This window comes from Podarcis bocagei (assembly GCF_964188305.1).
Source record: "Podarcis bocagei genome assembly, chromosome: 8".
In the NCBI taxonomy this organism is placed as follows: domain Eukaryota; kingdom Metazoa; phylum Chordata; class Lepidosauria; order Squamata; family Lacertidae; genus Podarcis; species Podarcis bocagei.
Genome location: NC_138133.1, coordinates 93347609 through 93369243, shown reverse-complemented (window position 1 = coordinate 93369243; position 21635 = coordinate 93347609). Strand labels below are relative to the sequence as shown.

Sequence of the window (21635 nt, the reverse complement as noted above, 5' to 3'; positions counted from 1 at the left end):
AAGGAGGCAGGAGGGCTGGGGGCACGTTAGGCCACGGGCAGCTGCGGCTGCCCCTGCAGTCCAATAGGTCTCCTGCCGCCTTCTCCTCCTCCTCCGCAGCTCGCGCTGTGGGGGGCCGAGATGCCAGCAAGGCTGGGGGGGACATCTGTGCTGCCGCCGCCGCCGCTTGGACCTGATGTGTATCTTCGGCCGTAGTTGGAAGAACTGTAAGAGGCGGAAGAGAAAGACACGGAGAAGCCGGAGCCCGTCGCGTCAAAGCTCCCTCGCCTGGAGCCCGACCGGGATCCCGTTCGTGAGCCGGATCGAGACCCCGAGGTGGAGCCGGAGCCGCTGACATTGTAGGGGCTGTAATAGCCTTTGCTGGACTGGGAAGAGGCTTCCAGGAGACGCAGGCCGGTGCCCTCCTCTGTCATGCTCCTGTCCATGGCATCCTTGTAGGAGATCTTGAGCTTGGTTTTGGGGCAGGTCAAGTACTTGGAATAGGTGTTCACGTCCCGGAGCTTCTGGGCCGTGCGGGCATCGATGGTGCCCTTCTGCAGCGCCTCGTCCAGGGGGACCCGGCCAGTCACCTCCGGCTCAATCAGCCCTCCAGTCAGATACTGCACCTCCAGGAACCGCTGGCCGGCCTCATAGTACAGCCAGCCCTTCTTCAGGGCTTGCGCAGCGGACATCTTGGTCTTGGTTCTGGGGTCCTCAAAGCCGTAGAAAGCCTTCTGGGCAAGGTTGATCCTGTCCACCATGATCTTGTCCACTAGGCCTTTGTTAACGGCATCGGCGACGGAGAACTTCTCCCCGGAGCTCGGGTCAATGATCCCTCCCGTGCAGGCCTGAGCCTCCAGCAGTCTCTGGCCAGTGATGTTGTCCACCAGGTTGCGGTGCATGGCCTCTGTGATGGAGACCTTCTCCAGGGTGTCTGTGTCCAGGATGCCAGCCACTGGGCCGGTCTCCTCTGTGGGGTCACTCCAGGAGGTCAGCTGAGCTCTCCCGTGGGCTGGGCTTACGGGGTAGGAAGAGGAGGAGCCGACGGAGGAAGATCTTGATCGGAACCCGCTCATGTTGCCAGACAACATGTCTGCAAACTCTGTGATGGACAAAGTGCCCGAGCGGTACTGGTCCAGGGCAGACTGGTCAATCAGGCCCTTCGCAATGGCGTCGTCGATGTCGTACTGCCTCCCTGACCTCCGGTCAATGATCATGGATTTGACCACCCCGTCCGAGGAGGAAATTGTGATCTCTTCCCATTCGCACTCCTGCTCAGAGAGCTCCAAATAGGTCTGGTGGTCAATGAGGCCTTTGCGGTAGGCTTCGTACACGGACATCTCCTTCCCGGTCTCTGGGTCAACGATCACCACCCTGCGCTTGCGGACGGAGGACTTGGAGGAGGTCTTCCTCTCCCGCTTCTTCTCCTTCAAAGGCAGAAGGCAGAGCCCAGTCTCAGGGTCTGTCATGCACCTCTCCATCAGCTGCAGGTAGGTCAGGTTTTCCTCAGTGTTTGGGTCAAAGAACCCCTTTGTGTCATCGCTAGGATCCAGGAGGATCTCATTCATTTCCTCATCAAACAGGCCTCTCTTGTATGCCATTTCCACAGGCAGGCGATGGCTCTCCTCTGGATCAATGATGCCTCCTGTGGCAATCTGAGCTTCTAGCAAACGGATCCCGTGGTCTTTCAGGATCAGGCCTTTCTTCATGGCTTGGAAGAGGGAGATCATCTTGCCAGAGTAGGGGTCCTTGTAGCCTGTCACAGCCCTCTCTGCCGAAAGCAGCTTGTCCTTGAACTCGGGACCCACGATGCCCATGCGCACCGCTTCCTCCACAGTCAACTTGAGGCTCTTGATGGGGTCGATGACATACCCAGTAGCTGCCTGGGCTTCCAGCAGCTCAAAGGCTGTGCCGGGACGGATGATGCCTTTCTTCATGGCCTGGTACACAGACAGCCTCTCCTTGGAGGAGTCCACGTAGACGCCAGCAATGCAGCTGGTGCCCTCCAAGAACCTCTGCAGGTTTTTGGAGACTTCTTCCACAGAGGTCAAGCCCTCCTGGAGGCGCTGGGCGGTTGCTTCATCCATGACTTTGGAGCGCACCAGCTCTTCAACCGAGATCTGCTTCCTCAGGCCCCTGAAGGTCAGCTTGCGAGTGTCACAGAGGGGCAACAGCAGGCAGCCATTGTTCTCGTCCTTCCTGCATCGCTTGAGGAGCTGTGCATAGCTGAGCTTGTCATCGGTGGAGGGATCCACATAGCTGCGGACCTCGCTGGGCTCAGACAGCCGGTCGTGCGTCTCCCTGTTTAAGTAGCCACGCTGAATGGCAATTTCTAAGGGCAGGTGGAAGCCCAGGTGTGGGTCTATTATGCCTCCAGTGGCCAACTGGGCATCAAGCAGCCTGAGGGCTTCCTCAGAAGGGATGAGATCCTTCTTCATGGCCTGGAAGAGAGAGATTTTCTGCTCGCTGTAGGGGTCGCGGTAGCCGGTCACAGCTCTCTCGGCAGACAGGAGACGGTCGTGCATTTCTGGGCCCACAACCCCTTTCCTGACGGCCTCATCAACAGTCAACATGTCATTTTTGATGGGCTCCACAATGAAGCCAGTGGCAGCCTGAGCTTCCAGCAAGGGCCGAGCCACCTCTGGGCTGATCAGCCCCTTCTTCAGGGCTTGGTAGATGCTGATCTTCTGTTTGCTGGATGGAATGTAGATTCCAGCAACACAGCCGGAGCCGTACAGGTACCTCCAGATGGTCTCGATCTCCAGGATCTCGCGGATGGTCTTGGAGCCCTGCTTCAGTGCATTGTATATTTCCAGGGAGATGATCCTGGCCTCATAGAGGTCCTCAGCAGTGATGCGGCGGCGGACATAGTCATAGGAGGTGAGGTCTTGCTGCCGGATGATCTCTGTCTTCTCAATGATCTCGATGATAATGATGATCATGCGCTCCTTCGTCACCTTGCCGGAGCGGAACTCATCCATCAGCCGATTGCGTTGCTCCTCGGGGATCAGGTCCGAGTTCATGATCTCCCACAAGGACATGGAGGAGCCGGCCCTGTCTCCCACCGGAATGTCAACCTGGGTCTCCTCAAACACCTGCTTGGTCTCGGCCTCAGTGTACACCTGGGTTGTCTCCACCACAGTGGGTCTCTCAGGTTGCTTCAAGGGCAGCAGATAGAGGCCGGTCTCGGGGTCTTCAACACACCTCTCCTTCAGCTGCAGGTAAGTAAGATTCTCCTTGGTGTTGGGGTCAAAGAAGCCCTTGGTGTCATCTGTGGGGTCCAAGAGGGTTTGGTTCAGTGCTTCATCAAAGTAACCTCGCTTGTAAGCCACCTCCACGGGGACACGATGACTGTGCACGGGGTCGATGATGCCTCCGGTAGCGACCTGGGCCTCCAGCAGGCGGATGGCGTGTTCCCTGAGGATCAGCCCCTTCTTCATGGCCTCAAAGAGGGAGATGGTGTTCCCGGAGTAAGGGTCCTTGTACCCAGTCACAGCCTTCTCGGCGGACAGCAGTTTCTCATGGAGCTCTGGTCCCACAATGCCAGCCTTCACCGCCTCATTGACATACAGCTTCTGGTTCCTGACTGGGTCCACCATGAACCCTGTGGCTGCCTGGGCCTCCAGGAGGACAACTGCTGTGCTGGGCAGGAGCAGGTTCTTCTTCATGGCCTCATAGATGCTCAGCTTCTCCTTGGTTTCTTCCACATACACACCAGCAATGCAGTCGCTCCCTTGGAGGTACCTCTTCACGTCCCCCGTCTCGGAAAGGTCCTTCACGGTCTTCTTCCCTTCCTTCAGCTGCTCATACTGGGCCTTGCTGAGAATCTTGGACTCCCAGAGCTCGCTGGCAGGCACAGGGGCACGCAAGCCACTGAAGGTCAGCTTCTCTTGCTTTTTGGTCTCAGTCTCTTCAATGATGGTGACAATTATTTTGATGACCCTCTCGATGGTGACTTTGCCGGATTTGAACTGCCGTATCAGCTCCCGCCTCTGCTCTTCAGTGAAATATTCAGAATGAATCAGCTCCCAGATTGTGACCGTTTTGCCCTTCAAGCTGCCAGCTGGGACTTCCACCACTGCCTTGCCAAAGGATTCCTTAGCCTGGCTATCAGAGTAGACCTCCTCCTGCTGAAGCCGGATGGCCTGGTCAGAGAGGGAGAGCAGGCGAAGGCCCGTCGGCTTGTCAACGTGGCATTTCCTCTGCAGCTGAGCGTAACTGACCTTCTCCTGGGCGTTGGGGTCATAGTACAGCTTGGCATCGTCGGCTGGAGCAGACAACGTCTTGTGCATCTCTTCACTGAAGTAGCCTCGCTTGCAAGCAACGTCAAGGGGGAGGCGGTGGCTGTTCACGGGGTCAATGATGCCCCCGGTGGCAAGCTGAGCATCCAGCAGACGGACTCCTGTCTCCTTGGCAATGAGGCCTTTCTGCAGTGCTTGGGAAAGCGAGACCACCTGCCCCGTGTAAGGGTCCTTGTAGCCTGTCACAGCCTTCTCTGCAGACAGCAGCTTCTCATGCAACTCAGGGCCAACAATTCCAGATTTGACGGCTTCGTCCACAGGGAGATACTCATTCCTCACGGGGTCAATGATGTATCCACTTCCAGCCTGGGCCTCCAGGAGCATCAGGACCACCTCTGGCTTGAGGAGGTTTTTCTTCAAGGCATCATTGAGCAATAACTTCTGGCCTGTTGACTCTACCAAGATGCCTGCGATGGCGGTCGAGCCTTTCAGATACTTCTTGATGGCCTCATCGTTGGCGACATCCTTCACGGACTTCTTCCCCTGGTGCAACTGGTTGTAAAGATCCTTGTCAATGATTTTGCTCTCCAGCAGCTCGGCAGCTGGGACAGGCGCCCGGAGCCCATCGAAACAGAGCTGGCTCTTCTTCTCACTCTCCTCCACCACTGTGATGACCAGCCGGATTATCTTCTCCACGGTGATCTTTCCAGTCTTGTACTGGCGCAGAAGGTCCCGCCTCTGCTCCTCAGTGAAATACTCAGAGTTGATGATTTCCCAGATGGTCACGGTCTTCCCCTTGAATTGGCCGAAGGGAGCGGACACTGTGGCTTTCCTGAAGACGTCTTTTGCCTCTTGGTCGGTGTAGACCAGCTCTCTGCCTTTGGCTGCTTTGTCTGTCAGCGGCAGCAAAGTGAGGCCAGTCTCCGGGTCGGTCACACATCTCTCCATCAGCTGCAAGTAAGTCAGGTTCTCCTGGGTGTTGGGGTCGAAGAAGCCTTTGGTGTCATCCGTGGGGTCAGAGAGGATCTTCTGCATCTCTTCATCGAAGAAGCCTCGCTTGTAGGCCACTTCCACGGGCAGGCGGTGACTATTGATGGGGTCAATGATGCCTCCTGTGGCAATCTGAGCCTCCAGGAGCCGGATCGCGTGGTCTTTCACAATGAGATCTTTTGTCATGGCTTGGAAGAGGGAGATCTTTTCCCCCGTGTAGGGGTCTTTGTAGCCGGTCACTGCTCTCTCAGCAGACAGCAATTTATTGTGCAGTTCAGGCCCCACAACTCCCTCTTTCACGGCCTCGTTGACGGACATCCGCTTGTTCTTTATGGGGTCGATGATGAAGCCAGAGGCAGCCTGCGCCTCCAGCAGGATGAGGGCTGTGCCTGGGCTGAGCAGCTGCTTCTTCATGGCCTGGTAGATGCTCACTTTCTCGTTGGTCGGCTTAACCACCAGGCCGGCGATGCTGTTGGTGCCTTGCAGGTACCTCCTGATGTCATCCCTCTTGGAGAGCTCCTCCACCGTCACCTTCCCTTTGGTCAATTTGTCCAGGTTCTTTCGGCTCAGGATGCCAGCCTCCAGCAGCTTCTTGGCAGGCACTTTCTGACGGATTCCATCGAAAGCCAGTTCTGGCTCACCATTCCGAGAGATGCCATCTACCATGTCTCGGCCGTTGGGCACAGCCTTCGACTGAGGTGCCTGCGTGGATGGGACAACCACCTCCTGGGGAAGGTCATCGGTCTGGATCATGATCTCCCTCGTCTGAGCCAGGGCCACCCGCTGCTCCTCCTCCAGCTTCTCCAGCTTCTCCCTCAGCTTCTGGTTTTCCTCTGCAAGAAGCTTCTCCTGCTGCTTCCGCTGCTTTTCCAGCTGCTGGAGCTCCTCCTGCTTCCGGCGGACATTCTCCTCGGCCTCCGCCTGCCTCTTCTTGGCCTCCTCCAGGGTGGCCGCCAGCTGCTTCTTCTCCTGCTCCATCTGCTTCTGCTGGCGCTCCTGCTCCACCTTTAGGCCCTGAGCCTTGTTGACCTCGTCCTGGAAGAGCTTCTCCAGCTTGGCCTTCTCCTCCTCCACGAACCTCTCCTTCTGCAAGAGGATGTCCTTCTCCGACAGGAAAGTCTGCTGGAGGATCTGCGTCTCCTGGAGCAACTGCTCCTTCTGAGCCACCTGCATCTGGGGGTGGAGGGAGACAAAAGGGAGGTCAGTTGCCTTACACACGCTATGCACACAGTGCCCAAAGAGCAGTCAACTGTCAATAGACGCCGACACAGCAGGTTACATTCAAAGCCAGCACTGAAGGGGGGGCACATGTTAAGGGTCAACCTGGCTGGCCCTGAGAGGCAGCACATGAGGAAGTTAGGGAGTTACCACAATTTCCATGTGAGTAAACAAGCAGCGGGAAAGGGTTGGGGGCGGAGGGACACTGTACCCCTTCCTTGGAAAGTGGGACCAGGATGTGCTGGAGCAAATGGTGCCCTCTCTGGGTTAAGCGAGTCTTGTGCACAGCTGGCCTCCAGCTGCTCTTGGGCCCCAGCACAGACAATGGCCAGGAATGGGGGGGGAGCTGTAGTCCAGGGGTGCTGGGTGGGCCACCACAGAGGAAAGTAGACATGGGAGTTGCCCAAAGGCAGCCTTTTCCCTTTCGACAGGCCTCTCCTTGAAGGAGCCTGAGCTCAGCTGTTCTGAGGAACGACAGCAGAACCCCAGCCCTTCTCTGCACAACTGCCAGAATTGGGCTACCACTCCTCTCTCCCACCCGCCTTTGACTCATAGGTGGTCTCAGGTGCATCAGAAGGAGGGGGCAGAGTGGACTGTAAAACCATGTCAGAACGTAGGTGGGGAGGGGTCACATTGTTCAATGCTCCACTATGCAAAATGAATAATAGAATAAAATAATATAAACTATCACAGCATGGAGCGGACTTTTATCCTTGCAGTCCAGTTTCATTTGATTTGCAGAGATAGTTTACACAGAGGATCATCTGCTATCTAGACTACTTTTTCATAAAAGGCACACAACCCTCTTACCAGATGTACAAAAGCCTGAGCAAAAATGTGACACCCCCCCCCACCTGCCCTCTGAAGTGGTACAGCATGCCCTGCCCCGGGGCTGCTGAGTGGGTGGAGCTTCCATGTGCCTTCCTCCACTGGGGGAGCCCTGGGGGTGGGGCCTGTGGGCACAAGGAAAGGGGTACCTCCTCGGCCTGCTGCTGCAGCCGCTCCGCCTCGCGCTTCAGCCTCTCCTTCTCCTGCTCCAGCTCCGCGATGGCCTTCCGCAGCGCCTCGGCGTCCTGGTCGCTCTTCTGCCTCTGGATCTCCAGCGTCTGCACCAGGGTCACCTTCTCCCGGGTGGCCAGCTCCGTGTCGTGCAGCTTGCGGCTGATCTCCTCCGCCTGCTTCTTGAAGCGCTTGGCCTCCTCCTCGGCCTTGGCCTGGGCCAGGCTCAGCTCCATCACCTGCACCTTCAGGCGCTCGGCGTCGGCCGTGATCTCCAGCTGCCGGCGGCGCTCCGCCTCCAGGGTCTTCTGGAAGCCCTCGGCCTCCTCGGCCAGCTGCATCTGCATCTGCTCCTTGTCCTCCTGCAGCTTCTTGGCCTGCTCCTGGGCCAGCTCCTTCTGCTTCTGCAGCATCTCGGCCTCGGCTTTCAGCCGCGTGGCCTCCTGCACCGCCTGCATCTTCTCCTTCAGGATCTTCTCCGCCAGCGCCCGCTGCTGCGCCAGGTCCTCCTCCGCCAGCTTGCGCATGCGCGCAGCCTCCTGCGCCTCCACGCTCAGCCGGGCAGCCTCCTCCGCCACCTGCTTCATCTTCTCCGCCTCCTCCGCCAGGAACTTCTGGGTGTTGTCCTTGTCCTTCATAATGAGGATCTTGTTCTCCTCCTCAATGCGCAGCTTCAGCTTGACCAGCTCCTCCATCTGGATCTTCACCTTGAAGAGCTCCTCCTCCACCTGCGCCTTCTGCTTCATGGCCTCCGTCACCTCGTTCTTCAGCCGCTGCTGCTCCTCCTCCAGGATGTTCTTCTGGTGGTCAGTCTCCTCCAGCTGAAGCTTGACCTTGGTCAGCTCCTGCTCCACCTGGGCCTTCTGCCGCAGGGTCTGCTCCGCAAACTTCTTGTGCTTCTCCATCTCGGCGTCCGCCAGCTGCTTCTGCTTGAGGGCCGCCTGCTCCGCCTGGGCCCTCCTGGCTGCCTCCAGCTCAGCCTCCTTCCGGAGCTTCTCCGCATCCTCCTGGGCCTTGGCCTTGGCCTGGGCCTCCTCCTCCGCCCGCTGCTTCATGTGCTCGGCTTCCTCCACCAGCTGCCGGGACAGGGCTGCGTCCTGCTCCGCCTTGACCCGCGCAAACTCTGCTTCCTCAGCCGCCTTCTTGGCCCTCAGAGCCTCCTCCTTCAGCCTGTCCAGGATGCTCTGCTCCTGCTGCCTGCTCTGCAGCAGCTCCTGCTCCTTCTGCTGCACGGTGGCCAAGTGGGCCTTCTCTTCTGCCGCAATCCTTTTCTGGGCAGCCTCCTGGGCCAGCTGGATCTGCCTCTCAGACTCCTTCTCCGCCAGCTCCTTCTGCCTCTTGGCCTCCTCCACCTTTGCCTTCAGCCGCTCCACCTCCTCCAGGGCTGCCTTGCGCTGACGGGCTGCGTCCTGCTCAGCAGCCAGGATCTGCTTGACCTTGGCTTCAGCCTCCCGGCGGCGGTTCTCCTCCTCCAGGGCCAGCTGCCGCAGCCTCTCAGCCTCATTCTCGGCCTGCTCCTTGCTGCGCTGGATCTCCTCAGCGTTCTGCTTGATCTTGCCCAGCTCCAGCTCCAGGTCCGTCTTCCCCACAGAGGCCTTCTCAAAGTTGATCTTGAGGATGCGGATCTCCTCCTCGATGATGCGCCGCTGCTTGAGCGTCTCATCCACGATGGTCCTCTGCCTCTCCAGCTCACCTTCAGAGGACTTCTTCAGCTGAGTGATCTTCTCCTCAATGTCCTGCTTGTGCTGGGAGGCCTGCTCCTCCAGCAGCCTCCGCTGGTAGGCCTCGTCCTCCGCCAGCCGCCGCAGCCGCTCGTTCTCGGCCTCCTTCTCCTTCAGGGCAATCTCGGCCTCCGCCTTCAGCCGCGAGGCATCATTAATGGCCGCCAGTTTCTCCTTGAGGATCCGCTCAGCCTCTGCCCGCTGCCGGGCGGCTTCCTCCTCCGCCAGCTGCCGCTGCCGCTTGGCCTCCTCCGAGAGGGCACGCAGCCGGGCCGCCTCCTCCGCCAGCTCCCGCAGCTTGTTGGCCTCAGCCTCCAGGATCTGCTTGGACTTCTCGCTGGTCGAGCGGGTCTCCTCTTCTGCTTTAGTCTTGCTCCGCAGCAGCAGCTCCATCTCGGCCCGCAGCTTGGCCAGCTCCTCCTCCAGCTCCTTGCGCTTCTGGATGGCTTCGTTCACCTCGTTCTTGAGGCGGAAGAGCTCCTCCTCCAGCAGCAGCCGTTGCTGCTCCCTGTTCTCCATCTCGGCCTTCAGGCGGATGAGCTCCTGCTCCGCCAGGAACTTCTGCTGGGCAGTGCCCTCGGCCAGCTTCCGCTGCTTCTCCAGCTCCTCCTCGGCCAGCTCCTTCTGGCGCAGGGCAGACTCCTCGGCCTTCGACCGCTTCCGGGCCTCGCGCTCTGCGTCCTCCTTCTGCTTCTCAGCCTCTTCCTGCGCCAGGGCCTTCTTGTGGGCCACCTCCTCGGCCTGGAGCCGCAGGCGCAGCGCCTCGTTGGCCTTCTGGCGCCACTTCTCCACCTCCTTCTCGGCCTCCTCGCGAGATGCATCTGCGTCCAGCTGCAACTTCTTCAGCCTCTCGGCCTCCTCCTGCAGGTGGGTGACCGTGATGTGCTCCTGCTGGAGGGACATCTCCAGCTGCGCCGTCTTCTCGGCGAAGGAGAGGCGCCGGCTCTGCAGGTCTGCCTCAGCGCTCTTCTGCGCCATCTCCTGGGCCACGTGCACCTGCCGCTCCTTCTCCAGCTCGGCCTGCTTCATTCTGCGCTCGGCCTCCTCCGCCTGCAGGCGCAGCTTCTGCAGGTCCTCCAGGGCCTTCTGCTTCTCGCGGGCGGCCTGCTGCTCGGCCTGCACCTTGCGCTTCAGCTCGTCCTCCGCCTCCTTCTTCTTCTGGGCCTCATCCTTGACCTGCTTGCGCAGGCGATCAGCCTCCTCCTGGGCCAGGCGCTTCTGGCGCTCGGCCTCCTCGGCGCTGTCCCGCAGCGCCTGCAGCTCCCCCTCCGCGGCCGCCTTCTGCTTCTCGGTGGTGTGCAGCTGCAGGCGGATGATGTGGATCTCCTCCTCCACCTTCCGGCGGTTGATCTCGGCCTCCTCGATCACCTTGAGCTTGGACTGGATCTGCGCGTCCGAGCTGAGCTTCATCTGCTTCAGCTCCTGCTGGATGGTTTGCTGCTGCTGCACGGCGTCCACGGCCACCAGCTCCCTCCGGCTGACCTCCTCCTGCATTCGGCGCTGCAGCTCCTGGGCCTCCCGCTCGGCCTGCGCCTTGGCCTGCGCATGGGCGTCCGCCAGCTGCTTCTGCTTCTCCAGCTGCGCCTCCACCTCGGCCAGGCGCTTCCGCTCCTCCTCCTTCAGCTTCTCTGCGGTTTTCTGCGGGGGGGGGGAAGGGAGCAGAGAGAAGGGGGGGAGAGAGAGAAAGATCACACAAGAGAGAGATTGGAGCAGGGGGTGAGCAAGAGGGGCAGGGGTGGGGGGCATGGTGTGGCGGCGGTGGCGGCTCTTCCCAGGAGGCTGCGGGAAGACGTGTGGCAGTCGGGAGAAGCTGCCGCTCACGTCTCTCACTTAGTACGACAGGCAAGAAAGCAGGGAAGACCCACAAACCAAGGATGACGGATGGATGGATGGATGGATGGATGGATGGATGGATGGATGGATGGAGAGACGGACGCAAGACGATGGCAAAGACACACACAACGGAAGACAAAATGGCTGCAGGACGAAGAGAGCAGTTGGCACACCTCCACCATGCTCACCAGGCAGCGAGAAGCAAGATGCCCTCCAGGCAGAGACTCCCCCCACCGACAGCCCAAACTGTGGCAACAGGGAAGACCCATCCGCTCAGCAAAGGTGGGGAGGAGGAGCCAGCCCAACGTGGGGTGTGAGGCGAGGAAGGGCGCGGCAAGAAGGTAGAAAGCCCCTTGGCCCCCGGGCGGCCCCCTGCAGGCTCACAAAGGCTGCCAACTTCATCGCCAGGTCCCAGGCCTGCCCCCCAGATGCCCCAAGGAACACCTGCAGGGGGAGGCCAGGGGAGAAGTGAAGAACGCTTCACCGGGTGGAAAGCCCAGGGGTCCGCTCCCTTGCTCCGCTCCCCACGAGGCAGGGAGGGAGGGGGAAACAGAGCGTGCACAGAGCGCACCACAGAGACAGAAGCCCCGAATTCTCAGCCCTGGGAAGTGCCAAGAGGACGGCACCTCCTGGCTGGAGAATGCAGGCGGTGACAGGAATGGCAGATGATCGCAGCAGGGCAGCGGTGATGGCAACCCCCTCTCCATTCTCCTGGCTGCCTCCAGACCCCCCCCCATCCCGCTCCAAAAAACTCTCCTTCTCAGTTGCATCTGAATTTCTGCCCTTCCTTCTCAACCTACGAGGAACCACAAAGGGTTCGGCCCACAGGAGTTGCAGGAGGGGGGGGAGGAGAAGCAAGGTGTGCGCAGGGAACAGGGTCCATGTGGGGGGGGGGGTCGGCATGCGCACAGTGGAGTACCTGGTGCAGAAAAGGCCCGGATCCTCCTGGTTTTTAACCCTCCATTAGATCCCCAACCAATACAAACATCCCCCAAGACAAAGCACTGGCAAAGCGGCTGGACTTCCAGAGGGCAGAAATCAAGAGTTAGAAAGGTTACAGAGGAGCATTTCAGAGCAGAAGAGGACAGGACAGGAGAACCGGGCGGGAAGGAGCCCCGGCCCAAGAAGCAGGTGCAGCTGTACTAAGTGTGTATCTGGGAAGTGCCTCTGGCGGACAGGGCAGGCCCAGCGGAGGAGCCCCCCCGGTGGGTTAGGGGGCCTCGCGGTCCAGCGTTAGTCATGCGGAAGAGGCAGTCAGGCAAGAGGGATGCTCTGGCCCAGGATGGACCGCGAGGGGGGGCAGGGGGAGAAGGATGCAGCCAAGGCACGCTGCCCCCCCTCCTCCCACAAGCTGCGCACTCACCTCCTCCTGCTCCAGCCGCCGAAGCGTCTCAGTGATGAACTTGATGTACTGGCTGCTCAGCGTGGTCAGCTCACTGTAGCGCGTCCGCAGGTCCACGTACTGGGAGACCAGAAAGCAGCAAGGTCACGGCAGGGTGGGGAGCGAGACTACAGCCCCCCAGGTCTTCCGAGGCCCCTGACTGGACTCGGCCAAAGGGAGCCACCTCAGAAGGCCTCTCCTGCTCCCCAGGGACTGGCATTTGGAGACAGAACGTGGCTTAGTTGCCACTCAGGAGCTTCTCCTCCTCCTCTGTGCCTTTCTCTTTCCAAAGCCATCAAAACTGGCAGCCATCCCTGCACATCCTGGTGCAGTGAGTTCCACAGTCCTAAATAGGCAGTGAGCAAAGGAGCCTTTCCTTTTGTCTGTTCTGGATCTCCTGCCAATTCTTTTAGCAATACAAGGCAGAGTGAGAAAAAGATCTCTCTAAAGGCAAATATCTAGCACGTGGTCAGAAGCCCATTTCCACTCAGCCATCAAATATCTCAAGGGCTGTCACATGGAAGAGGGAGCATGCTTGTTTTCTCCTGCTCTGGAGGGTAGAATCCAAGCCAATGGCTTCAAGTTACAAGAAAGGAGATTCCCACTGAACATCAGGGGAAACTTTCTGACAGTAAGAGCTGTTGGACAGGGGGACGGTCTCCCTTGGGAAGTTGTGGACTCTCCTTCCTCGGAGCTTATTAAGCAGAGCTTGGCTGGCCATCTGTCATGGACCCTTCAGCAGAGATTCCTGCAGTGCAGGAGGTGGACTAGAGGACCCTTGGGGTCCCCTCCAACTCTATGATTCTATGGCAGGGAAACTCAGTCTGCCTTGCGTGGCATATCTCCACTGTGCCTGCTGCCCAGGATGGCTCCAGGGTCCCTCTCCCCACCCAAGGGTGCCCCTCTCACCTCCTGGATGATGCTGTCCGAGGCCGACTGAACTTTTGGCTTCTTGGCTGGAGAGGCCACTGGCTCCACCTGCGCCTTGTAGGTCACCAGCTGGAGCTCATAATCCTTGTAAGAAGGGGGGAAGGGGCAGAGGCAGCGTCAGCACCTGGAAGCCCCAACTCCCCATGGCCCCCAACTCCCCTCCTCCATTTGCACGGGACCCCTGTCTCTCCAGCCCCCAGCTGCCTCACCTTGATGGCATCTATGTATTGCTTGGCAAAGCGTTGGCACTCCTCCACTTTCTCCCGGTTGCGCTCACATTCCTCCAGGAGTTTCTAGGGAGACAAAGACAGCTGTCAGTAGCCCCGCAGGGAGAGGATGGGCAGGGAAGGGACCACGCAGCCAGCTGTGGTCAGCTGAAATGCTCTGGGCTGAGGAACGACTACTGCCATGCCAACCCAGGCGAGGGGATTCGTGGGGTGGGGGGCTGTGCTTTAGCTGGTGGGCCGCCAAGAGCCCTGTAGACAGCTTCACCCAGAGGGAAGGCCAGGAGCAGTCGCTCAGAGCTTTCGCTCAGCATCGGCCTTGCGGTGGAAACCCCTACATGAGCCACCCCATGAGGCGATGCTGGCAGCCTCCCCATGGACCCAAGAGGGCCCCCCCAAAAATCAGCAGAGGACAGGCCACCACCAGGGAGGCAATGACAGAGGCCTGGAGAGCCTCCGCTTCCCCCAGCGATGAGATAGAGCTGCAGGCTCAGGGCTGGGCTGGGCTGGGCTGCCTCACCTTCTCCTGCAGCAGCTGCTCCCGCACGCCCTTGCTGCTGGTGATGGGAATGGCCTGGAGGCTCTCCTGGCGCTGCCGGGCGTCCTGGATCCACTGGATGAGGCTGTCGTAGCTCTCGCGGTAGTAGCGCAGCTGGCGCCCCAGCTGGTCCAGCTCCCTCTGGCGCAGGTCAATCTGGGCCAGGATGGCCTGCCAGCGCTCCAGCAGCTGCTGCACCCGCTCCCGGTAGCGGTCCAGGTCAATGTCCCTCTCGCTGTGGCCCTGCACCATCCGCTCGTTCACCTCGCTGGCCTTGCCCAGGTCGGCCTCCAGGGTGCTGAAGATGGGCTGGTGCCCTTCCACCTGACCACGCAGCCTCTGCGGAGGAAGGCGCAAAGGGTCAGGCCTCCTCCCAAGGAGCGGCTGGGGCCGGGCCCCCTCCTGGCCCCAGCAGGCACCAAAGCTAAGAGGCCTGGGGTTTTCCCCACAGGCCCTGATAGCTGTCGGTTATGAGAAAGCTAGAGCAATAATCTGCCAACCAATTTGGGGTGTGGAACTGCAATGCCACGTGAGCGAGATGAATAAACACCCAGCAATAAAAGATAGTGGGAGAGGATTTACCCCAGCAAATTATTTGTCAAAATTACAAATACCTAAATACAGACGGTCCTTTACCCTTGCTGGATTCAACGTGCTCCCATCTGCCTTATTGCAGGGCAGATCTGAGGGTAAACTATACGTAGAACAAGTCTGCCCCTGCGGCTTGATGGAGGTAGAAACTCTCCCATGCCTTGTTACGCTGCCATTTCTACGGGAATATACGCTCGGTATTTATTACCCCTGCTATGCAAAAATCTCCAAATGAATCTGAACTTCAATGTCTAAAATCCCTGGTAGAGGACAAGGATCCTGAGGTCACGTTAAGGGTAGCCAAATTCTGTGCGATTGTCATAAAACTTAGGGAACAAGCTGTGCTATCATAATGATTAAGTTTTAAAATGATAATTTTAGGTTACCGTATATGTTAGTGACTAAGTTTTAATTTATATATTTTTAAACTGTTGCTATATCTGTATTGTCCCTGTTATACCTAATTGCAAATTCAAATGTATCCCTATCTTGTTTTATGACTTCTTTGATATTGTATGTGGGCTGGAACTGGTCTGGGACCGAAATAATAAATTCAGCAGGCACCTTCAGCTCCGTCCTGGTGGCCTCCAGGGCCTTGAGGTCAGAGGGCACCGCTTGCACCTCCTTCAGCTGCTCCTCGTACTTGCGGACCAGCTCCTCTGCCCCTTGCGTGCTGCGGATCACCAGGTTGATGGTCTTCAGCCTGTGGGGCGAGAAGAGGGGAGCTGGAGGTTTGCGTGGGAAGGGAAGGAGAGCCCAAGCGGCCTCCCATTTGCTCCAGACACCCGATGGCAGCGTACAAAAGTTGTGACAGGGGGGGTCGCTTAATAATAATAGTAATTTTATTATTTGCACCCCAGCCACTCTGGGCGGCTTCCAGCAAATAAAAGGCAGAATTAACACCCAACATTAAAAAACGTCCCTCCACAGGGCTGCTTCCAAATGCTGCGTTTATTTGTGATGCAAATGAATGGCTGAAGGGGAGAATTTTATGGGTTTGGCACAAAAGGAGGCAGCGCTACGTCAATTCAAAAGAGCAAGAGAGCAAAGCCCAGCCAGAGCGGCAGCGCCATGCAAAAAGGCCTGGAGCAAGAAAAAGTGATTTGCCTGGCACCAAAATGACCTTCAGGCAGGTACTGAGATGTCACAAGGGGGGGTTACTACTGAGAAGGCACCTCCTAGGCACCTGGCGAGGGCACCCACAGAAGCGCCAGGGGGGATGGCAAGGTCAAGGACCAGGTGGGTCCATGTGGATGAGGCAACTCGCTTCCCCTGCGGAAGAAGAGCCAAGAGGCTCTCACCCCACCCCACAAATATTCCTTCCCCACAGGTTCAGCTCCCAAATGTTTTCACAGGATGGGCAAACACAGACCAAGACCCGTGAAAGAGCCAATGGGAGAAAGGAGACAGTAGACGGAGGATGCAAAAGCAGCCTCATCGTCCGGGCAGCAGGTGCAGAGAAGGGCACCCGCAAGACCCAAGGGAAGAGGGCACCAAAGGCCTCGAGAAGTGGAAGCAGCTCCTGGCGACTCCCGGCTGACCAGGTGGGCGGACAGAGTCCCAGGTGAGAGGTGGACCTACTTTTCCAGGTAGATGCTGGAGAGGCTGTACACCTGGTCCATCTTCTGCAGGGTGATGTCCAGCTCCGAGTGGAGGGTGGGGGCCGAGCTGGCCTGCTCTGGTTGTGCCAACACCTCCTCCGTCTTGGCGCTGACTTTGCCCAGGTTCTTCTTGATGCCCTCCAGTTCCAGGTGGATTTGCTAGAGGGAGGAGAGAGGCAGAGGAGGGAGCAGAATGAAGCCCGCAGTGAAGCCACAAAGCGGGGGCAGGATCCGCACTGGCGGTAGCAGCGTCAGACTCGGCGGCAGCTGCTTCACTGCCAGGGTAGGAAGGGATGCATGGGGGGGCAGTACCTGCTGGTCACTGATGCGCTGGGCACACTCCTTGGCAGGGTCCTTGTCCAGCGGAGAACGGATCTTGTGGATGGTGCGGGACTCGCAGCCCTCCAGCTGCAGGCGGATGTCCTTCAGCTGAGAGATGAAGTTCCTGCAGAGAGACTCCTCCTGCTCCCCTGCGGCCCCAAACAAACCAAGCCCAGTGAGTGGAGGAGCAGGCAGACACAACTTCCATCGTGGGGAGGGGGCACAAGGGGAGAGAGAGGGTCTCCTGGGCCAGGCCTCCAAAGCCAGCCTTGGGAGGAAAGGGGGCTGGCTGGGGTCCATCTGAGCAGGGATGGAAGGACGGTTGGAGAAACACCCTCCACCCTCCGCCTGCAACACCTCCTATTTGGGGACTTCCCTGGCTTTTTTCTGACCCACGTAGGACCAGTCTGGAAAGTTAGCCTTGGTGAAGACTGGACGTTTTCATCCCCAAAAAAGTTTTTGATTTGAGTTTCCATTGAAATGAGGCTGTATTTTAATATATTTTAATGTTGTATTTTAATTTTGTTTTGAAGTTGTATTTCAGTTAATTTTTTATATACAGTGGTGCCCCGCAAGACGAATGCCTCGCAAGACGGAAAACCCGCTAGACGAAAGGGTTTTCTGTTTTGGAGGTGCTTCGCAAAACGAATCTCCTATGGGCTTGCTTCGCAGGACAACAATGTCTTGCGAGTTCCTGCTGGGTTCCCCCCCCCTTTTTCTAAGCCGCTAAGCCACTTATCAGCTGATCCGATCAGCAGATAAGCCGCTAAAAGCTGCTAATAGTGCTAATAGCGCTAATCCTTCAATGGGCTTGCTTTGCAAGACGAAAAAACCGCTAGACGAAGAGAATCACAGAACGGATTCTTTTCGTCTTGCGAGGCACCACTGTATCGGGTGTTAACCACCCTGAGCCTGGTCTTGGCTGGGGAGGACGGGGTATAAATAAAATTTATTAATTATTATTATTATTATTATTATTATTATTATTATTATTATTATTATTATTGCCATTGGGGGGCAATTCAGGAAGGAGGGAGGGAACATAGAATTGTAGACTTGGAAGGAACCCAAAGCAAGACAGAGGCAGCCCCTCAGGAACCTGGGAAGCAGGCAGGCGGCCTCAGAAGATCATGGGATCTCTTGCACTGGGGCTTGTTAAGCAGTGGTTGGGTGGCTGAGACTCTCTAGCTGCGACTCCTGCGTTGCTGGGATTGCACTGGGTGCCCCTTGGGGTCTCTTCTGATTCTATGACTTTGGAGACCCAGGAGATTTGTTTGGCTGCAGATGCCAGGGAGCTCCCCCCCCCCCCATGGAAGAGCCACGGGGAGCCTCACCTTTCTCCAGGCCGCGCAGCAGCATCTCGTACTTCTGGGTGCAGAGGGTGTATTCGCGCTCCACGTGGAGCCGGTCATCCGGCAGGAAGTTCTGGGAGTCCTGGCTGTTGCGCAGGAACTCCTGGTAGTGGGTCTCCAGGCTGCGCAAGGTCTTCCGGTAATCCTCGGGGGGCATCGTCCGGAACTGGGGGAGGTGGAGAGGCCAGGTCAGGAGGGGGCCCTTCCCCTCCCCCCTCGAGCCCAGCTTGCGGGCCCCACCCCCCGCCTCCCAAGAGCTCCCTTAGCACCCGGTCCTCACTATGAGCAGCGACCAGGACTGGATCTGCTGGATGTCCCTCTGCAGGTACTGCCAGGAGAGCAGGCTCCGCATGTCGATGTGCAGCTGGTGCCAGAAGGTCAGCAGGCTCTGGTGGCTGCCCTCCAACCTGCAGGCAAAGAGGGAAAGGAGGCTGCAGACCCATCCTGGGGGTGGGGAGTTCCCCAGGGTCGCCTGCCCCAAGGAGAGAGCAGAGCGGGCAGAGCGGGCAGAGAGACAAAGTGCCCCCCATGCCACCCCCAGAGCCCAAGGAGCAGTACAGCAGCTCTCCTCCTCAAGTGGGGCCGGGGGGGGAGGGCAGAGGCCCTGGGGGTGTCTATGGATGGGCACTGGCTGTCATGGCTCTGCTTTGCCCTCCAGAGCTGCAGGCAGCAGCGCTTCTGCACCCAGAGGGGGTTGTCTCTTGTGCCCACATCCTGCTTGTGGGTGAGAAGAGGAGGCTGGGCTAGAGAGGGCCCCTGAGGGCCTGATCCAGTTCCTGTGGTGTTCGCGTGAGGTTGCAGCAGTGGAAGCTTCAGTGATATCTCTCTCTGCTGATACGATCCAAGAATTTAATCACGTTTCTAATCTGCCCCACACGCCCTCAAGGAGAAAGGAAAGCAAGGGGGTTGGGGGGGGTGAGGCTGACTCACCTGCTGACGGCCTCCAGGGCCTCCTTGTTGGGTGGGGGCACCAGGAAGCAGATGGAGGGCACAGTGGCCTCGCTCCCGGCCACGTTCAGCACCTTCCACTTGTACGGCTGGGCATTGCTGAGGAGGGTGCAGGAGTCACCCTTGTGCACCGTGATCTGGGGGGGAGGAGGAAGTGAGCAGCCTCAAAAGATGCACCCCAGACCCAGTTCGCCCCCACCCGGTTTCCAGACACGTGACCCCCCCCCACTCACCTCCATCTGCTTGTAGTCGCAGACGGCTTGGAGAGGCAGTCGTCCCTTGAGGGTCGTGCTGGGGCTGCGTGGCTTCAGCTGGACAATGGCCTTGGCTCGCTTGGCCAGCCCGGCCAGCTGACCCTGATACTCAGCCAGGTGCTCCTTCTCCTCCTGGCATGGGGGGCACAAAGAGGGGTGGCAGGAGAGGAAGAGTTGGACTCACAGGGAAGTAGAGCTGGAAGAGACCCATAGAGCACCCTAATGCCTGCAGGGTACGGGGGTGTTGCCGAAATTTATGTAAAGGTTGAAAGGAGGCTTTGCCCTTCCAGCAGACATCATACAGCGCCCCCTCACCAGTATCAGCACAATCACTCCTGCAAATGTCCCCACAAAACACTTCATCACACAGTTTCCTCCTATCTCTATTCAAAGGGCCTCTGCTGCACATTACCAAATGCAACGATTCACTGATAAATGTATCTAAGTACAGTGGTACCTCTGGATACGAACAGGATCCGTTCCGGAGTCCCATTCACATCCAGAAGCGAACACAACCCGCGACTGCACGTCTGTGCATGCCACGATTCGCCGATTCCGCGCATGCACGTGACATCATTTTGCGTTTCTGCGCATGCGCGAGTGGCGGAACCCGGAAGTAACGTGCCCCGTTACTTCTGGGTTGCTGCGGAGCACAACCTGAAAGTGCTCAACCTGAAACACATTTAACCTGAGGTATGACTGTACTGGCTCAATGGGGAAACTTTAGAAAGTCATACAAAATCGCTCCAGTATCAGATTTGCGCCATTCCACTGTTCAGGAAAGAAATGGCTAGCAAGGGGGAGTCTGGGATGTGGGCAGCCATGATCCCTCCAGCCTGAGACCACATACTCAGCAGCCTCCTTGCCTGGGAGAAAATCACTGGCATCCTGGCAAATGGGCGCCAGACAGGTAGTCATCCCACAGACAACAGAAGACCCTCCAGGAATGGATTAAGTTCTCGGACCTGACCGGGAATACCAGGAACTTGTAAATATTCCTATTGTATCACTTGATGGGTGTTTGGTGGTGGGCAAGGAGGGTTGAACCAGTTTCTGCCAGAAAGCCCTCCCGGTTTGTGACATATGCATGATGTATATATGATATGTGCATGATGCTTCCCCAAAGGTGTTTATAGGAAAAAGGGAAAACCTATAAGAGAGGAAGCATCCCTTTTGGGGGGCTTCTTCCTGCTTCTCCCAGGCCACCGCATGGAAGTCCTGTTGCAAGAGTCTTGAATAAAGACCAGGCCTACTGGCTGCTGTTTTGCTTCTATACTCCTGGCTGCTGTCTTTGTTTGGCTATCCAAGTGAGCCCAGGGAATGTCCTTTGACAGTGCAAAGGGGCCGCACTCACGAGGGAGTCCTGCAGCAAGTCCTCCAGGCGCGTCACGGTGATGGAGCGGTCACAGACAAACTTCTTCCGCATGGTCTCCTGGGTCTTGCGCAGGAATTCCTCCGCCTCCTTCACGTCGGAGAAGAACTTGGGGAGAGACAGAGGGAGAGGCGGGTGAGGAGATGCCCAGCTGGGTCTGGCAGGAGGAAAGCAACCCAGAGGTGCCCCCCTCCTCCCCAGGGACAATGGGGGCCCAGGAGCATCCGCAGGAGGGCAGCTGGCTGGCTGCAGGGGAGAAGGGGAGCAGCCCAGCCCCAGAGGAGTAGTAGCGGGAGTCCTGCCCGGCCAGCCCCCCACCCAAGATACCTGGAAGTAGGCGGTGTTCTCCTTCAGGTGGGCCTCAATGCAGCAGCACAGCTGGAGCATCCAGCTCCACTGGGTCTGCAGGGCAGCCTGGAAGGCCTGGAAAAGACGGGCAGGAGAGAGAGAAGCTCAGCCCTGGGGCAGGAAAGTGGGGTGGGGCACACCCACCCACCCAGCTCAGCTCCCCTGTGTCTTGTGAGACATTGGGGGGGTGGCAAGAGCCCCCCCCCCAAGAGATAATGCCAGGATGTGGCTCCCCGCCGAGGCCTCGTGAGGCCCACGTGGCAGAGGCAACCACAGCCATCACAAGCTGCAGCCGTCATGGGACCCGCTGGCAAGCCTCGCTCCCCACCGGGCCCCGATCCTGCCTGGCGGCGCGCCCAGCCTCACCTCCACAGTCTGCTTGCCCGGGTGCTCCTCCCTCAGCAGCCGGTCTCCCGTGCTCTGGATCTCCTTGATCTTCCGCTCCCGCTGCTCCAGCTCCCGCATCAAGCCCTGGGGGACGGGGCAGAAAAGGCACAGTCAGAGGGCAAAGGGCGGCAGCCCCCCCCCAACCACCCCCAAGGGGACAGGGCCTTACGGAGTAGCTCTCCTTCTTGGCGGCCATGTTGCTGTTGCGCTCGCTCCAGTCGTAGTTGACCTCTTCCTCCTCCTTCTCGTTCAGCCACATCAGCTCCTTGGTGGCAGCCGCCACAAACGCCTGGAGGCTCTCGAGGTGGCGCAGGCGGGCCTTGGAGGAGTTCTGCAGGGGCACAGCGGGGACGGGGTCAGGCGCACGGCCTCCCTCTGCACGCGCACAGGGGCACCCTCTCCTCCTC

General features: G+C 58.5%; 1 protein-coding gene across 24 annotated transcripts in view; it reads right to left on the bottom strand.

The window, feature by feature from the left end:
* Positions 1-26: 26 nt before the first annotated feature.
* Positions 27-21635, bottom strand: part of PLEC (plectin) — a gene marked incomplete at its 3' end in the record, with an annotated part of 112103 nt that continues 90494 nt past the window's right edge. For 23 of the 24 annotated variants that reach the window (XM_081205417.1, XM_081205418.1, XM_081205419.1 and 20 more), the window contains 17 exons: positions 21398-21559; positions 21208-21312; positions 20821-20916; positions 20476-20601; positions 19101-19253; positions 18850-19004; positions 18200-18326; positions 17902-18085; positions 16559-16716; positions 16227-16405; positions 15210-15348; positions 14037-14393; positions 13502-13585; positions 13272-13376; positions 12345-12443; positions 7406-10786; positions 27-6383 (listed from right to left, as the gene is read on the bottom strand). In XM_081205417.1, coding sequence (XP_081061543.1) covers positions 27-6383; positions 7406-10786; positions 12345-12443; positions 13272-13376; positions 13502-13585; positions 14037-14393; positions 15210-15348; positions 16227-16405; positions 16559-16716; positions 17902-18085; positions 18200-18326; positions 18850-19004; positions 19101-19253; positions 20476-20601; positions 20821-20916; positions 21208-21312; positions 21398-21559 — 11967 coding nt within the window. The remainder of the gene's footprint in view (positions 6384-7405; positions 10787-12344; positions 12444-13271; positions 13377-13501; positions 13586-14036; positions 14394-15209; positions 15349-16226; positions 16406-16558; positions 16717-17901; positions 18086-18199; positions 18327-18849; positions 19005-19100; positions 19254-20475; positions 20602-20820; positions 20917-21207; positions 21313-21397; positions 21560-21635) is intronic. The other variant, XM_081205416.1, reaches the window with a different exon arrangement.